General features: G+C 43.9%; 1 protein-coding gene across 1 annotated transcript in view; it reads left to right on the top strand.

Annotated features, from left to right (window-relative positions):
• The window catches only part of lmtk2 (lemur tyrosine kinase 2), a 199,360-nt gene that overhangs the window by 135,934 nt on the left and 45,552 nt on the right, over window positions 1–17,874 (top strand). Inside the window, exon 7 of the mRNA XM_070900769.1 lies at window positions 7,882–8,021. Within this exon, the coding sequence (XP_070756870.1) occupies window positions 7,882–8,021 (140 nt within the window). The remainder of the gene's footprint in view (window positions 1–7,881; window positions 8,022–17,874) is intronic.

The raw sequence follows: 17,874 nt of genomic DNA, 5'->3' as shown, positions 1-17,874 counted from the left end.
ATTGGGGGTAATGTATTGACGTGGATAGAGAACTGGTTGGCAGACAGGAAGCAAAGAGTGGGAATAAACGGGTCCTTTTCAGAATGGCAGGCAGTGACTAGTGGGGTACCGCAGGGTTCAGTGCTGGGACCCCAGCTATTTACAATATACATTAATGATTTAGACGAAGGAATTGAATGTAATATCTCCAAGTTTGCAGATGACACTAAGCTGGGTGGCAGTGCGAGCTGTGAGGAGGATGCTAGGAGGCTGCAGGGGGGGCTTGGACAGGTTAGGTGATTGGGCAAATGCATGGCAGGTGTACTATAATGTGGATAAATGTGAGGTTATCCACTTTGGTTGCAAAAACAGGAAGGCAGATTATTATCTGAATGGTAGCAGATTAGTAAAAGGGGAGGTGCAACAAGACCTGGGTGTCATGGTACATCAGTCATTGAAGGTAGGCATGCAGGTACAGCAGGCAGTAAAGAAGGCAAATGGCATGCTGGCCTTCAAAGCGAGGGAATTTGAGTATAGGAGCAAGGAGGTCTTAATGTATTTGTACAGGGCCTTGGTGAGAGCACACCTTGAGTATTGTGTGCAGTTTTGGTTCCTAATCTAAGGAAGGACATTCTTGCTATAGAGGGAGTGCTGTGAAGGTTCATCTGACTGATTCCCGGGATGGCAGGACTGACATATGAAGAAAGACTGGATCGACTAGGCTTGTATTCACTGGAATTTAGAAGAATGAGAGGGGATCTCATAGACACATTTAAAATTCTGACAGGATTGGACAGGTTAGATGCAGGAAGAATGTTCCCAATGTTGGGGAAGTCCAGAACCAGGGGTCACAGTCTAAGGATAAGGGGTAAGCCATTTAGGACTGAGATGAGGAGAAACTTCTTCACTCAGAGAATTGTGAACCTGTGGAATTCTCTATCACAGAAAGTTGTTGATGCCAGTTCGTTCGATATATTGAAAAGGGAGTGAGATGTGGCCCTTACGGCTAAAGGGATCGAGGGTATGGAGAGAAAGCAGGAATGGGGTACTGAAGTTGCATGATCAGCCATGATCTTATTGAATGGTGTTGCAGAATTGAAAGGCCGAATGGCCTACTCCTGCACCTACTTTCTATGTTTCTATTATCCAAAACTTCTCAATGTAATTCTAGCTTTTAAGTTTCTGTGGTTTTCGGCTGTGATTTTGCAAAGTTGAAACTGCTAATAGTGCAAAGATCAGTGCTTGGGCCTCCACTATTTACAATCTAGATCAGTGACTTAGATGAGTGGACCGAGTGTAAAGTATCCAAGTTTGCTGATAACACAAAGCTAGGTGCGAAAGTAAGTTGTGAGGAGGATGCAAAGAGGCTGCAAAGGGATATAGACAGGTTAAGTGAGTGGGCAAGAACATGACGGATGGAATTTAATGTGGAGAAATGTGAAGTTATCCACTTTGGCAGGAAAAATAGAAAAGCAGAATATTTTTTAAATGGTGAAAGATTGGGAAACGTTGTTATTCAGAGGGACCTGGGGAGTGTTGTACACAAATCACTGAAAGTTAACATGCAGCTACAGCAAGCAATTAAGAAAGCAAATGGTATGTTAGCCTTTATTACAAAAGGATTGGAGTATAAGAGTAAAGAAGTCTTACTTCAATTATATAGGGCCTTGGTGATACCGCACCTGGAGTACTGTGTACAGTTTTGGTCTCCTTACCTAAGGAAAGATGTACATGCCTTCGAGGGAGTGGAATGAAGGTTTCCCAGGCTGATTCCTGGGATTTGGGGGATTGTCCTATGAGGAACGATTGAGGAAACGGCCTATATTGCCTAGAATTTAGAAGAATGAGATGTAATCTCATTGAAACATACAACATTCTTATAGGGCTTGACAAGGTAGATGCTGGGAGAATGTTTTCCTTGGATGAGGCGTCTGGAACAAGGGTCACAGTTTCAGAATAAGGGGTGGTCATTTATGATTGAGATGAGGAGAAATTTCTTTTGAAGGGTTGTAAATCTTTGGAATTCTCTACCCCAAAGGGCTGTGGATGCTCAGTCGTTCAGCATATTCAAGACCGAAATCAATAGATTTTGGAATATAAAGGGATTTGGGGATATACGGGAAGGTGGAGTTGAGTTCGAAGATCAGCCATGATCTGTTGAATGGCGGTGGAGGCTCGAAGGGCCAAATGGTCTACTCCTGCTCCTATTTCTTGTGTTCTTATGTAACTGTGAACTACTGTAGGCGGAACATGAAATGTTTCAATCTATTTTTAGTGAAAGGATTAATGTTAGCACAGGCTGCTTTACTGTCCAAAAATGGGAAAGGTTTTGGTGACAATGATTTATAATATATCGCATTCATTTCAAAAGATAAACCAAAGGTGTAATTTTAATGGATGGCATATGTAAACTTACATTGTTTATTTGTAAGTTTTAAAGTTATATTTGGTTGCTTATTACAAAGGCTAAGCTGTTTTTAATCAGAAGATCATTTTAATACTCTTAAGTGAGCCGTAGAATGCTACTGGGAGCATGGTCCTTTTCGAAAGAAATTCTACCAAGTGGAGCAAGCAACAAGGTTTAATTGTGAAAGTACACTTTGGCTGGGATGATGGATTTCGAATTCGGGGCATACTGGGTGGCAACCACGTTGGGAGCCAGGTGTCAGGTTGCCTACTTAGCATATAATAAGCACCAGAAATTCAACCTGGGAGCTGCAGTGCTGAAACATTCATTATTTAACAAAGTTTTGAACCTCTTGATGTACAGTCTTAATTGTAATGCAACCGACAGCATGTTTTAAATGTTTAACCTGCTGCTAAAACTGGCTTTGCAAAGGGTCCTTATTGCTTCTCAGTGCTATTGGTCTTCCCATTCAAATTGCTGTCGCTTTATTGGAGCTGATTGTAGTGATTTGTCAGATGCACACAATACGCATTTAGTAAGCTTTGCACAGTCTCTCATTCAGTTGGGAAATGGTAATGGTTTGGAAGTTTGTGTTTGTAAAGTAATGTGAAAAGAAATCAAAGAACAAACTTACATTTATATCGCACCTTTCACGATCTGCGGACATCCCAAAGTGCTTCACAGCCAGTGAAGTACTTCAGATGTATAAATAAATACATGCATTAGAGATGTGAAAGCAGATGCTGATCAGGATACTTTTATTTTTTTGATATAAGCTTGTGTATACATGCATTGGATGATGCCTCTTGCCTCCAGCTGACTACAGGAAATTGGAATCAAAGAATGAATGTCTTATAAAGTGTGTGCTTTTCAATGCTGAAACATCAGTCACTGTGCAAATGTGATTTAATTACCATTTGTCAGCACAGGTTGAGCACAGTCCAGACTAATGGAATCATCAAACAAGCTCAGCTGTTGAGTAGACATCTTCCAATATGAACTACATATGTGAAAAGTGGAAAGTTTACTCTCCAAAGTTCAGCAATGAAATCTGTTTCCATTCTCATTTTCTTTCAACAAAAAAAAGATTGACTTTATGCGATTTTGATTTTCATAAGGCGTTGCGATGCTAAACATCCAGTGCACTATTAAACGTTTTGTATTGCATGTGACTATAATAACAAAAAAATTACTTGCATTCACATAGCAATGAATTTGTGTTTATCAGAAACGATATTGGCTCATAGACATCAGACTCTCATTTTAAAAAAAATGACCAGTTGATACAACAACAACTTGCATTTATATAGTGCCTTTAACATAGTCAAAAGCCCCAAGGCGCTTCACAGCAGCGATTACCAAACAAAATTTGACTCCGAGCCACAAAAGGAGATATTTGGTCAAACAGATAGGTTTTAAGGAGCGACTTAAAGGAGAAGAGACAGAGAGTCGGAGAGGTTTCGGGAGGGAATTCTTGAGCTTGAAGCCCAGGCAGCTGAAGGCACTGCCACCGATGGAGGGGTGATGAAAATCGACGCAGCGCAAGAGAGCAGAATTGGCAGATATCTCAGACGGTTGTAGGGCTGGAGGAGGTTATAGAGATAGAGGAGGGTGAGGTGGTCATAGAGGGTGCTGAAAACAAGGATACAATTGTTGCAGGCTAAAATTTGCAGAAACCGGTGATCCACAGGTTTTTAAAATATCTTTTGCGCTGCCGTTAACAAGGTGTTAAACCTTTTAAAGACTGATTAAACTGAGCAAGAATGAGTGATAACTCAATACAGCATTGTTCACGGCTCAGCTTCCATATTGCAGGTGATGCTGCCCCTTCTTTGGATTTAGTTTCCTACCGAGCAGCCGATCAGGAACATGTCAGTAGCTAGTGGTAAAAAGAGCAGACTGTGACATCACCAATGTATTCTATTACACAGATACATCCACCAGCTTACCATGTACAAGCTATGATAAAAGTGGATTTAAAAACCCATTCTGTTTTATTCCAATTCACCAAGGTTACAGGTTGTCATCGCTGATACTGGTATTCAGTTTTCTTTTACAGTTTGAGGATTGGCTAACCAACAGAAAACAGAGTCAGGATAAATGGTTCATTCTCTGGTTGGCAACTGGTAACTACTGGGGTGCTGCAGGGATCAGTGCTTGGACCCCCAACTATTTGCAATCTATGTTAACAACTTGGAAGAAGGGACTAAGTGTAATGTAGCCAAGTTTGCTGACGATGCAAAGCTGGGAGGAAAAGCAATGTGTGAGGAGGACACAAAAAATCTGCAAAAGGACAGATGAGTGGGCAAAAATTTGGCAGATGGAGTATAATGTTGGAAAGTGTGAGGTCATGCACTTTGTCAGAAAAAAATCAAAGAGCAAGTTATTATTTAAATGGAGAAAGATTGTAAAGTGCCACAGTGCAGCGAGACCTAGGGGTACTTGCGCATGAAATACAAAAGGATAGTATGCAGGTACAGCAAATGATCAGGAAGGCCAATGGTATCTTGGCCTTCATTGCAAAGGGGATGGAGTATAAAAGCAGGGAAGTCTTGCTACAGCTAAACAAGGTTTTGGTGAGGCCACACCTGGAATACTGAGTGCAGTTTTGGCTTCCATATTTACGAAAGGATATACTTGCTTTGGAGATAGTTCAGAGAAGGTTCACTAGGTTGATTCCGGGGTTGAGGGGGTTGACTTATGAGGAAAGGTTGAGTAGGTTGGGCCTCTACTCATTGGAGTTCAGAAGAATGAGAGGTGATCTTATCGAAATGTAGAAGATTATGAGGGAGTTTGACCAGGTGGATGCAGAGAGGATGTTTCCACTGATGGGGAAGACTAGAACTAGAGGGCATGATCTTGGAATAAGGGGCCGCCCATTTAAAACACAGATGAGGAGAAATTTCTTCCCTCAGAGGGTTATAAATCTGGAATTCGCTGCCTCAGAGAGCTGTGGAAGCTGAGACATTGGATAAATTTAGGACAGAAATAGACAGTTTCTTCAACTATAACGGATAATGGGGAGTCGGCAGGGAAGTGGAGCTGAGTCCGTGATCAGATCAGCCATGATCTTATTGAATGGCGGAGCAGGCTCGAGGGGTTGTATGGCCTACTCCTGTTCCTATTTCTTATGTTCTTATGTTCTCACATTGTGGTTTGACTCTTGTCCCTCCCCATCCCCCACCCTCTATGAGGTGTTGCAATGGGTAAAAATGAACGTAATTTTTTTTTAAAAATTGTTCTGGGATGTGTGCGTCGCTGTCAAGGCCAGCATGTATTGCCCCATCTCTAATTGCCCTTGAGAAGGTGCTGGTGGTGGTGAGCTGCCTTCTTGAACCGCTGCAGTCCGTGTGGTGAAGGTGCTCCCACAGTGCTATTAGGGAGGGAGTTCCAGGATTTTGACCCAGCGACGATGAAGGAACGGCGATATATTTCCAAGTCAGGATGGTGTTTAACTTGGAAGGGAACTTTCAGGTGATGGTGTTCCCATGTGCTGATAGAGGTCACGGGTTTGGGAGGTGTTGCCGATGAAGCCTTGGTGAGTTGCTGCAGTGCATCTTGTAGACGGTACACACTGCAGCCACGGTGCGCCGGTGGTGGAGGGAGTGAATGTTGAAGGTGGTGGATGAGATGCCGATCAAGCTGGCTGCTTTGTCCTGGATGGTGTCGAGCTTTTTGAGTGTTGGAGCTGCACTCATCCAGGTAAGTGGAGAGTGCCTTGTAGATGGTGGAAAGGCTTTGGGGAGTTAGGAGGCGAGGCACTCGCCGCAGAATACCCAGCCTCTGTTGCCACAGTATTTATGTGGCTGGTCCAGTTATGTTTCTGGTCAATGGTGATCGCTAGGATGTTGTTTGTGGGGAATTTGGCGATGGTAATGCCATTGAATGCCATGGGGAGGTGGTTAGACTCGCTTATTGGAGATAGTCATTGCCTGGCACTTGTGTGACGCGAATGTTACTTGCCACACAATCCTGCCAATTTATTCGCACTATGTGAGTTGTCTCTGATTGATTTGGCACTAGACCTTTCTCCAGTCGTCTTTCCCCTTCCCTAGGATGGGCAAATTGAAGAGCTGCTCTGAAGTGTCTGTAAATGACTGATTTCAGTGTATCATAGGTGGAGCCTTGGGAGTAGGGTGGCTCCAATTATCCCTAACCTGCCTTCCCCCAGCACCTCTCTCCTCCTAGCCACCTTCCCTTCATTATTATCCTCTGAATGTTTTAAGAACGAATTGCTAATTTCGCAGGACTCAGGAAAACTTGCAATCTGGGCAGGGGAGGGAGGGAGAGAACGTGAACAATAGGTTGAGGATGGGTGCAAACAAGGCAGGCAAGTATGGTAACGGGGAGGGCAGCGAGGAAAGCGGCCGAGGTGGGAAGAAGAGCAGGCTGAAGCCCGTGCAGGTGGAGGCAATGCATTTAGACACTAGATTGAGAGCTGTGGCACCATGTGGGAGACCGATCTTGATATGCAGCAGTGCCACCTGGTGATGGAAGGTAAGTATGATGGTAAAAAGAAAGAACAACTTGGATTTATATAGCTCCTTTCACGACCACCGGACAGCTCAAGCGCTTTACAGCCAATGAAATACTTTTGGAGTGTAGTGAATGTAGGAAACGTGGCAGCCAACTTGCGCACAGCAAGCTCCCACAAGCAACAATGTGATAATGACCAGATAATCTGTTTTTGTTATTTTGTTTGGGGATAAATATTGGCCAGGATATCTGGGATAGCTCCCCTGCTCTTCGAAATAGTGCCATGGAATATTTTACGTTCACTTGAGCGAGCAGACTGTGGCCTCGGTTTAACGTCTCATCCGAAAGATGGCACTCCCTCAGCACTGCACTGGAGTGGGAGCCTCGATTTTAATTTTTTTTGTGCTCAAGTCCCTGGAGTGGGACTTGAACCCACAACCTTCTGACTCCGAGGCGAGTTAGAACCGTAGTCTACAGCCTTAGTTAAAAACAATACCCATGCGTGACAAATTGCAACACAAGAAGTAACTGACAAACGGGGAAGTGAGTGCTAGACTCGAGACTTTAATAATAAATGTATTTACTTTCCATTGCCTTCCAATTGGGGCAGTTACCTCCAGTAGTGGGCACTAAAAGAAGATTTAACATTTCCGGAGTATTAGTCGAATGATAGATTGGTAATGTTTGTTTAAATCATAAGTTCAAAATGAGTACATTCCACAGTAGACAGAATGGTCACTCCATTCCCTGATCACACCTTTCCATAGCCATCTTTCACCCTTGTGCACATGTTTTCTCCCATTATCTTGCTGTTTTTGTCTGGCATGTGGCATTTTGGGTTCATTTATTAATTTTTTAAAAAGGAATTCACAGCACGATTTCAGTAAATGTAGTCTGTACCATTCTATGCTGCCTACCATTTGCAGTTTGCGGGGATGTCGAAGAGCTTTGCAGTTTTTTGCAGCAGGCAGCACAAGCAATACTGACGCTTAATGCAACTTTGTTCCTTGTATTCACAGGGTGACATAAAAGGCTACCTGCATGGTCAGCAGCAGCAGGAGCAAAGCCCCCATGGTTCCGAGCTGCCACAACTGCAGAGGATGGCCTGTGAGATTGCTGCTGGGCTTGCTCATCTGCACAAGCACAGTTTTGTGCATAGGTATGTTTTTTTTTAATAAAATGCCATAGTACAGCATTCTTTCGAGATGATTCCTTCGAAATAATGACATCTCTCCCAGTTTCCCGTTGTTAAAAAAAAAACACGCTTCGATACTCATTTTCCTATTAAAGAATCGGGTAATGACCATTTAAGAATTTATCAAACTGAAAACATCTGCAGAAACAGGTCTTGCTTGAAATTTGAGAAAGCATGGTGGGACAGGCAACAGGCCACTCAGCCCATTTATCTTGTGCTGTCTAGGTTTGTGTTCAAATCCATGCACATCATTTTGATATTCCTCCTACCTTGGCACCAAGGCTTTTTCCTTTTATTAAATCAAACTCAAGTTGAGGAGTTACATTAACCCTGTTAATTGATGCCAAGCTAGGTGTGTGGATAATGCACTAAGAGGGGATTTCAATTTACGAATTATTAGTTTAGCAAACCAGTTTAGGAATGCATTCCGAGGCTTCTGTGTAGCTGTTGGGTGATTTGACAGGTCAAGTTGTTAACTGTTTGGGATCTGGCTTTTTGATGCACGCTTTTGGCTGATCTTGCCTGGGCCAAAAGTTCTTGTGATTTGTTTTTTTTAGGAAGGTGAAGGATGAAATTCGTGAAAACTAATTACAAATGTGGGTGTTTAGTTTAAATTCCCTGTTCAGATTACATGGTAAATAGATGTGCACATATGCAAACAAACAGATGCACTGTAGCTTAATGTAGCCGCTATCTGCAGATTGATTTGGGAGTTAACAGAAATATTCTGTCCATGAAAACCAAACTGAAAAATGTTCTCTAATTTTGCGAGTCTGTTTTTCCTACTGCATGGATACCCAGTCACTTACACAGTCCACCGAGAGTTCCTGCATTTAATAGTGATGGTTTAATACTCTACTTTCCGGGGATAATTATGTCATCAAGCTAGGTGTTGATCTGTGTCATTGGAACTAAACAAGGACAAGAAGTGTGAACCACAGCTTTTTAAAAAAAAATGCTAGTAAATCCTTGTCTGCCAAAACTTACATCGACCGATATTGCAGCCTGGACCTAAAGTATTTGCTCTTCAACTAACCTCGTGTATTCAATATAATTGGAATAAGACGCAGCCTATTAAATTACACAACTCCCATAAATGTTCTGCCTCTCTTGCCACGACTGCCAAAATATGATGAGCACACAGTTTGATGCAAAGGGTCAGTTTACACTTGATTTATTAGAGCGCACTACAGCAGAGTTCACAGATTTGGATTGATCTCTCAAAGTTAAATGGCATTGCTGCTACCAGTTGATCCAGTTTTATGTATTTGTGCAGTCAGTGATGGCTCTGTTTCAACTTTCTCCAGTCTGTTGCAGCTATTTTTTCAAAAGATTGTTTATACATTTTTAAAGGCATTTGGTAAACCATCTCTATTGGAGCTTAACATATGCGTGGATGCGTTCATTTGTTCTCGCAGGTAAACTTGCCTGGTCTTACAGGTGAATTGGGATTTTTTTTTTATAAACTGCACAAATTAAGCATGCGTGCCAGGTTGTAATGTATCATGCTGTAACCCCCCCCCCCCCCCGAATGCACACCCAATTACTGACCCCCCCCCGCACCCACCCACTTTTCACAGTGTTGATTACTTTTCCATCTGCTCCTGAATCCTACAGCGTAGATCCGCTGATACTCCTGGATGTTGGACCTACTGAGTTGCCATAGCGAGTGTTCATTTCTGGTAACAATATCCTGCTGCTGTCTGAGTATGTGGAAAAGCTCCAGCATCAGTGATTTTGTTGCTGGTGGTGAATTGAAGCAGCTAAAGCATTTTGCTCCTCCCCCTTGCACTCATGAACTGCTGTTATGATTATACTGACCTGTGATTTATTGCAAAATCCCTCCACCCCCCATACTCACTGGTTGGTGCGGTAGATGTAGAAAAATGTGCCTTCTTGATTAGAATGAAATCCGTTTCTTGATTTCATGGTGTGCATGGCTAAGTAGTTTCATCTATAATTTAGGATCTAAATATGTGTTTTCTATTCATGTGTAGATTGCAAAGTATTAAATGTACAGATACAAAGAATTCTATATTCTGTTAGCACCTTTTCAGCATATCTATGGAACTGTACATACACCAGGTATTAATTTCACCTCAAGGTTGCTTTATACAATATTTGTACAATGTATTTAAGGGCTGTACTTATAGCTAAATGTTAGCCTTACCAGCAAGCAATTGCAGCTAGGTGTCTGGATGGTCGTGTGAGTTAGAACCCATTTTCATCTGTGGGCTATGAGTTCCAAGCCCAGACTGCTGGGATTGAGGTCTCTACAACAACAACTTGTATTTATATAGCGCCTTTAACATAGTAAAGCGTCCAAAGGCACTTCACATGAGTATTACAAGACAAAAGCATTCTCTTTACTGTGTGTAATGTTAAATGAAATGAATTTGGATCTGAATTCAATTCAGAATGGTTGAGTCTACAGCACACTGCTGCTCATTTATTTGGTAAAGATTGGCACTACTGCTAATCTCATAGAGGCCGTAAAGATGGCAGGTGGGGGGGGAAATCATACCACTGCAATTAGGATTAAGGTCTGTAATATGCCTGAATTTCTAATTTGTGGGTTGGAATCTCAAAACTGAGGATAATAGTAGAGTGAGATGCTAAACATGGTCAGATATTCTGGAGGCTGGAAAGGATGAACTAGAGCCAGTCGTTGAATTATGCTGATGTGTGGAAAAAGGTAGAAACACCTGCCAGTGTTGGTAAAAGCAAGAATTGATACACATTGCATTGTAAAAAAAATAATAATTTATTAATTGGAAGCATAACAAATCTCTTTTTTACGACTGAAATCGCTACCCAACACCAATCAGACTGAATTCATGTTATAAAGTTTGACTAGCCCTCCTCATTAGCAACGAAGGCAGGCAATAAGGAAGAACTTGTATTTATAAAGCACTTTACCACGTCATCCAAAATTCCCAAGGTGCTTCACATAAATCAGAACATAAGAAATAGGAGCAGGAGTAGACCGTGCGGCCCCTCGAGCTTGCTCCACCATTCAATAAAATCATGTCTGATCATCGACCTCAACCCCACTTTCCCGCCCGATCTCCATATCCCTTGATTCCCCTTTACTCCAAAAATCTATCGATCTCAGCCTTGACGATATTCAGAGACTCAGCATCCACAGCCCTCTGGGGCAGTACATTCCAAAGATTTACAACCCTCAATGAAGAAATTCCTCCTCATCTCTGTCTTAAATGGTCTACCCCTTATCTTGAGACAGTTCTCCTAGGGGGACACTCCAGCCAGGGGGAAACATCCTCTCAGCATCTACCGTCAATCCCCCTCAGAAACTTGTATGTTTCAATGAGACCATCTCTCATTCTTCTAAACTCCAGAGTATAGGCCCATTCTACACAATCTCTCATCCCAGGAATCAATCTAGTGAACCTCTGTTGTACCGCCTCCAAGACAAATATATCCTTCCTGATATAAGGAGACCAAAACTGTGCACAGTACTCCAGGTGTGGTCTCATCAAGGCCCTGTACAATTGTAGCAAGACTTCCTTACTCTTATACTCCAACCCCCTTGCAATAAAGGACAACATGCTATTTGCCTTCCTTATTGCTTGCTGTACCTGCATGTTATCTTTCTGTGTTTCTTGCTCAAGGACACCCAAATCTCTGAACACCAACATTTAAAAGTCTCTCGCCATTTAAAAAAAATATTCTGTTTTTCTAGTCTTCCTACCAAAGTGAATAACCTCACATTTCCCCACATTATACTCCATCTGCCACCTTACTGCCCACTCACTTAGTCTATCCCTTTGCAGATGCTTTATGTTTTCCTCATAGCTTACTGTCCCACCTAGCTTTGTATCGTCAGCAAACTTGGATACATTACACTCGGCGTCAGCAAACTTGGATACATTACAATCGGTCCCTTCATCTTGGTCATTAATATAGATTGTAAATAGCTGAGGCCCCAGCACTGATCCTTGTGGCACTCCACCAGTTACAGCCTGTCAACCTGACAAAGATCTGTTTATCCCTACTCTCTGTTTTCTGTCAGTTAACCAATCCTCTAGCCATGCTAATACATTACCTCCAATCCCATGAGCCCTTATCTTGTGTAATAACCTTTTATGTGGCACCTTATTGAATGCCTTTTGTAAATCCAAGTGTACTACATCCACTGGTTTCCCTTTATCTATCCTGTTAGTTACATCCTCAAAAAACTCTCAAAAATTTGTCAAATACGATTTTCCTTTCATAAAACCATGTTGACTCTGCCATCTAAGTGCCCTTATGCCACTTCCTTAACAATGGATTCTAGCATTTCCTAACTAATGCCGTCAGGCTAACTGACCTGTAGTTCCCTGTTTTCGCTCTCGCTCTCGCTCTCTCTCTCGCTCTCTCTCTTGAATAGCAGTGTTACATTTGCTACCTTCCAATCTGCTGAAACCGTTCTAGAGTCTTGGGAATTTTGGAAGATCAAAACTAATGCATTCACTATCTCTGCAGCCATCCCTTTTAGAACCCTAGGATGCAGGCCGTCGGTTCCAGGGATTTGTCGGCTTTTAGTCCCATTAGTTTCTCTAGTACTTTTTCTCTACTTATATTGATTATATTAAGTTCTTCACCCTCATTAGACCCTTTTCCCCACCATTTTAGGTATGCTTTTTGCATCTTCTACTGTGAACACGGATGCAAAATATTTGTTTTAAAGTTTCTGCCATTTCCTTATTCCCCATAATAATTTCTCCCGCCTCAGTCTCTTAAGGGACCAATGTTTACTTTTGCTCCTCTCTTTCTTTTTACATACTTGTAGAAACTCTTACAATCTGTTTTTATATTTCTTGCTAGTTTTCTATCATAGTCTATTTTTCCCTTTTTAGCAATTTTTTGGTCATCCTTTGCTGGTTTCTGAAACTCTCCCAATCCTCAGGCTTACTATTATTCTTCGCAATATTATAAGCTTCTTTCAATCTAATGCTATCCTTAATTTCTTTAGTTAGCCACGGATGGATCACTTTTCTGCGGCGTTTTTGTTTCTCAATGGAATGTATTTTTGTTGAAAATTATGAAATATTTCTTTAAATGCAGAATCACTTTGAAATGCTGTGACTGTTGTGTTGGCAGACATGGCAGCCAATTTGCACACAAACAATTCTGAGATAAGTGACCAGTTCATCTGTTTCTGGTTGGTCCCTTAGAAGATGAGAAGGGGGATTTAATAATGGGAAATGTGGAAATGGCTGAGACCTTAAACAATTATTTTGCTTCGGTCTTCACAGTGGAAGACACAAAAACCATGCCAAAAATTGCTGGTCACGGGAATGTGGGAAGGGAGGACCTTGAGATAATCACTATCACTAGGGAGGTAGTGCTGGACAGGCTAATGGGACTCAAGATAGACAAGTCCCCTGGTCCTGATGAAATGCATCCCAGGGTATTAAAAAAGATGGCGGAAGTTATAGCAGATGCATTCGTTATAATCTACCAAAATTCTCTAGATTCTGGGGAGGTACCAGCGGATTGGAAAGCAGCTAATGTAACGCCTCTGTTTAAAAAAGGGGGCAGATAAAAGGCAGGTAACTCTAGCTGGTTAGTTTAACATCTGTAGTGGGGAAAATGCTTGAAACTATCATTAAGGAAGAAATAGCGGGACATCTAGATAGGAATAGTGCAATCAAGCAGACGCAGCATGGATTCATGAAGGGGAAATCATGTTTGACTAACTTACTGGAATTCTTTGAGGATATAACGAGCATGGTGGATAGAGGTGTACCGATGGATGTGGTGTATTTAGATTTCCAAAAGGCATTCGATAAGGTGCCACACAAAAGGTTACTGCAGAAGATAGAGGTACGCGGAGTCAGAGGAAATGTATTAGCATGGATAGAGAATTGGCTGCCGAGCAGAAAGCAGAGAATCGGGATAAATGGGTCCTTTTCGGGTTGGAAATCGGTGGTTAGTGGTGTGCCACAGGGATCGGTGCTGAGACCGTAACTGTTTACAATATACATAGATGACCTGGAAGAGGGGACAGAGTGTAGTGTAACAAAATTTGCAGATGACACAAAGATTAGTGGGAAAGCGGGTTGTGTAGAGGACACAGAGAGGCTGCAAAGAGATTTGGATAGGTTAAGCGAATGGGCGAAGGTTTGGCAGATGGAATACAATGTCGGAAAGTGTGAGGTCATCCACCTTGGGGGGAAAAAACAGTAAGAGGGAATATTATTTGAATGGGGAGAAATTACAACATGCTGAGATGCAGAGGGACCTGGGGGTCCTTGTGCATGAATCCCAAAAAGTTAGTTTGCAGGTGCAGCAGGTAATCAGGAAGGCGAATGGAATGTTGGCCTTCATTGCGAGAGGGATGGAGTACAAAAGCAGGGAGGTCCTGCTGCAACTGTATAGGGTATTGGTAAGGCCGCACCTGGAGTACTGCGTGCAGTTTTGGTCACCTTACTTAAGGAAGAATATACTGGCTTTGGAGGGGGTACAGAGAAGATTCACTACGCTGATTCCGGAGATGAGGGGGTTACCTTATGATGATAGATTGAGTAGACTAGGTCTTTACTCGTTGGAGTTCAGAAGGATGAGGGGTGATCTTATCGAAACATTTAAAATCATGAAAGGGATAGACAAGATAGAGGCAGAGAGGTTGTTTCCACTGGTAGGGGAGACTAGAACTAGGGGGCACAGCCTCAAAATACGGGGGAGCCAATTTAAAAGCGAGTTGAGAAGGAATTTCTTCTCCCAGAGGGTTGTGAATCTGTGAAATTTTCTGCCCAAGGAAGCAGTTGAGGCTAGCTCATTGAATGTATTCAAGTCACAGATAGATTTTTAACCAATAAGGGAATTAAGGGTTACGGGGAGAGGGCGGGTAAGTGGAGCTGAGTCCACGGCCATGATCAGCCATAATCTTATTGAATGGCGGAGCAGGCTCGAGGGGCTAGATGGCCTACTCCTGTTCCTAATTCTTATGTTCTTATGGTTGTGGTCGTTGGGTAAGGAATTTTGAGCAGGACATTCGGAGAATCATACACCACAGAAGGAGGCCATTCAGCCCATCGTTCCTGTATCAGCTCTTTGAAAGAACTATGAAAATAGTCCCACTCCCCCTGCTCTTTCCCCATAGACTTGCAAAGATTTCCTCTTAGGCCCCAAGTTTCCACATGATTTGCTCCTGATTTTTAGGAGCAACTGGTGTACAACGGAGTATCTTAGAAATCAAAATTCTCATCATTTAGTTTGCTCCAGTTCTAGTCAGTTAGAACAGTTTTACTTTGGAACAGAATTTTTTTTTCAAAAGGGGACGTGTCCGGCCACTTACGCCTGTTTTCAAAGTTTCGGCAGTGAAAACTTACTCCAAACTAACTTAGAATGGAGTATGTGAAGATTTTTGTACGCTCGAAAAAACCTTGTCTACACTTTAGAAAATCAGGCGTAGGTTACAAATCAGGCGTAGGGAATGGGGGATTGGGGGGGGGGGGGGGGGTTTAAAGGGAAGTTTACAAACAATAAACACTTCAGTTTTACAAATAAAGAGCCATCATCAATAATAAATGATAAATACATCAATAAATCAACCAATAAATCAATCAAAAAAAATTAATAAGAAATAATTTTTTTTTAATCAATAAATAAAACATTTTCTACTTACCGACTGCAGCACCGGGAGCCCTCCAACAGCATGCTGGGATGCCCCCCCCCCCCCCCCCCCACCCCCAGTGTGTCTCTATCTCTCTGTCTGTGTCTGTGTGTGTGTCTCATTCTCTGTCCTGTCAGTGTCTGTGTTTCTGACAGAGAGAGGGAGGGGGGAGGGGGGGAGGGGGGGAGAGGGGGGAGAAGGGGGGGAAAGGAGATTTGGGGGAGGGGGGGAAGGAGAAGGGGGAGAGAGGCTGAACGGGCCGGGCCCGAGACTTCGGGCAGGGCCCGTCCCCAGCACCAGATTTACAGGTAGGTGGCTTTGGGTCGGGTCGGAGGGAGGTCGGTTCGGGTTGCGGGGGGAGAGGGAGAGGTAGGTCAGGTCGGGGGGGAGGGAGGTCAGGTCGGATCCAGTCCGGCGGCCGGGGGGGGAGCGGGAGTCAGGTCCGGTCCAGTCTGGGGGGTCGGGTCCGGTCCGGGGGGTCGGGTCCGGTCCGGGGGCAGGGGGTGGGGGAAGCGGGAGTCTGGTCGGTGTCGGGTCCGGGGGCGGGTGGAGGGGAGCGGGAGTGGTGTCGGGTCCGGTCCCGGGGCGGAGCGGGAGTCGGTGTCGGGTCCGGTCCGGGGGGGGGAGCGGGAGTCGGGTCGGTGTCTGGTTCGGTCCGGGAGCGGGAGTCGGGTCGGGAGGAAGCAGGAGCTGGCCGTGGGAGGAGCCTTATTCACGCAGCCCCAGTGAGGCCATTCAGCCAGGACTAGGGGCTGTGTGCTTCGGCCCCTCCCACACAGTTTTGGGCGCCTGGAGCTACTGCACATACGCGGCCACTGTAGCGCGCATGTGCAGAGGTCCCGGCACTGTTTTCAGCGCAGGGACCTGGCTCCGCCCCCTACAGCTCGTGCTGCACTGCGCCGAGAGCCAGAGGACCTGCAGAGAGCTGGAGAATCAGGAGGTTTTTGTTAGGCGCACTTTGTGGCGCGAAAAACGGACGTCCAGGTCGGGACTGCGCCGTTCTAGGCGCGGCTCAAAACTTGGGCCCGAAGTATATATCCATTTCTCTTTTTGAATGGTGTAATGGGATCTGTAGCTTGCACTTAAACCACAAGAACAGGCAGATGGCATCTCTGTTTAGTGTCTCAACTAGTATCATTCACCAAGTAGGGTCTGACCAGTACACTGTAAAGCCTCCAGCGGTGGAGCGTTAGGCTGGAAGATATGCTCGAGTAGGATTAGGACTTGAATCTATGATGTTCTGGCCAGTATGTGACAGTGCGACCAACTAAGTCAACCTGTCATAAATACAATGCATAAATGCAATGGGTATGAAAAGAATCCCATGATTGTGCCAGGTAGGCGTCACACAGCGCACTGGTCAAAATACTAGGCTTTAATGTGTAGTGGTCAGACCCCACTTGGAGTAGCATTTAATTCTGGTCTCTTAGCACTATTTCCCAATGCAATAAATCTGTAACCCTTTCAGGGAGGTCATTTCCTGATGATGTCAGAATAAAGAACATGGAAAAGCATACTGCAGCAGAATAATGCACAGTTATGAACTTTGTCAATCAAAGTTCATGTTTACTTCATTAACATGTCATGCCAGACGACTACATCTTACCACTGCATCTGCTCATTGTCCCGACTACCTTCTTGCTCACTTGCACCCCTAACTGGTGCATGGTTCTGGCTGAGTGGTAGAAGGTTGAGACAGTGCTGGCTGGCTGGAACATGTCGGCCTGCCTACAATTTAGGAGCTGTGCTTTTGGGTGAGGATTACAGCATATGTTGGGAAAGAGTCAAAGGGCTCTCCTCTGCACCTGGCGAAGTCTAGAACACACGAGCATAGTCTCAGGATAAAGGGTCGGCCATTTAGGACAGAGATGAGGAGGAATCTCTTCACTGAGGGTTGTGAATCTTTGGAATTCTCTACCCCAGAGGACTCTGGGTGCTCTGTCGTTGAGTATATTTAAGACTACGATCAATAGATTTTTGGACTCTAGGGGAATCAAGGGTATGGGGATCAGGCGAGAAAGTGGATTTGAGGTCGAAGATCAGCCTTGATCTTATGGCAGAGCAGGCTTGAAGAGCCGAATGATCGTCTCCTGCTCCTGTATTACGGCCTGTGCTTTGCGTGACCCAAGTGCTGGATGCTGACACTGGATGGTGATATAATGTACCATCCTCCAAATACAGATGCCCATCACTTCG

This window comes from Pristiophorus japonicus, chromosome 15 (genome assembly GCF_044704955.1).
Source record: "Pristiophorus japonicus isolate sPriJap1 chromosome 15, sPriJap1.hap1, whole genome shotgun sequence".
In the NCBI taxonomy this organism is placed as follows: Eukaryota; Metazoa; Chordata; class Chondrichthyes; family Pristiophoridae; genus Pristiophorus; species Pristiophorus japonicus.
Note: the sequence above shows the minus strand (reverse complement) of the source record. Positions and strands in the feature narration are given on the sequence as shown.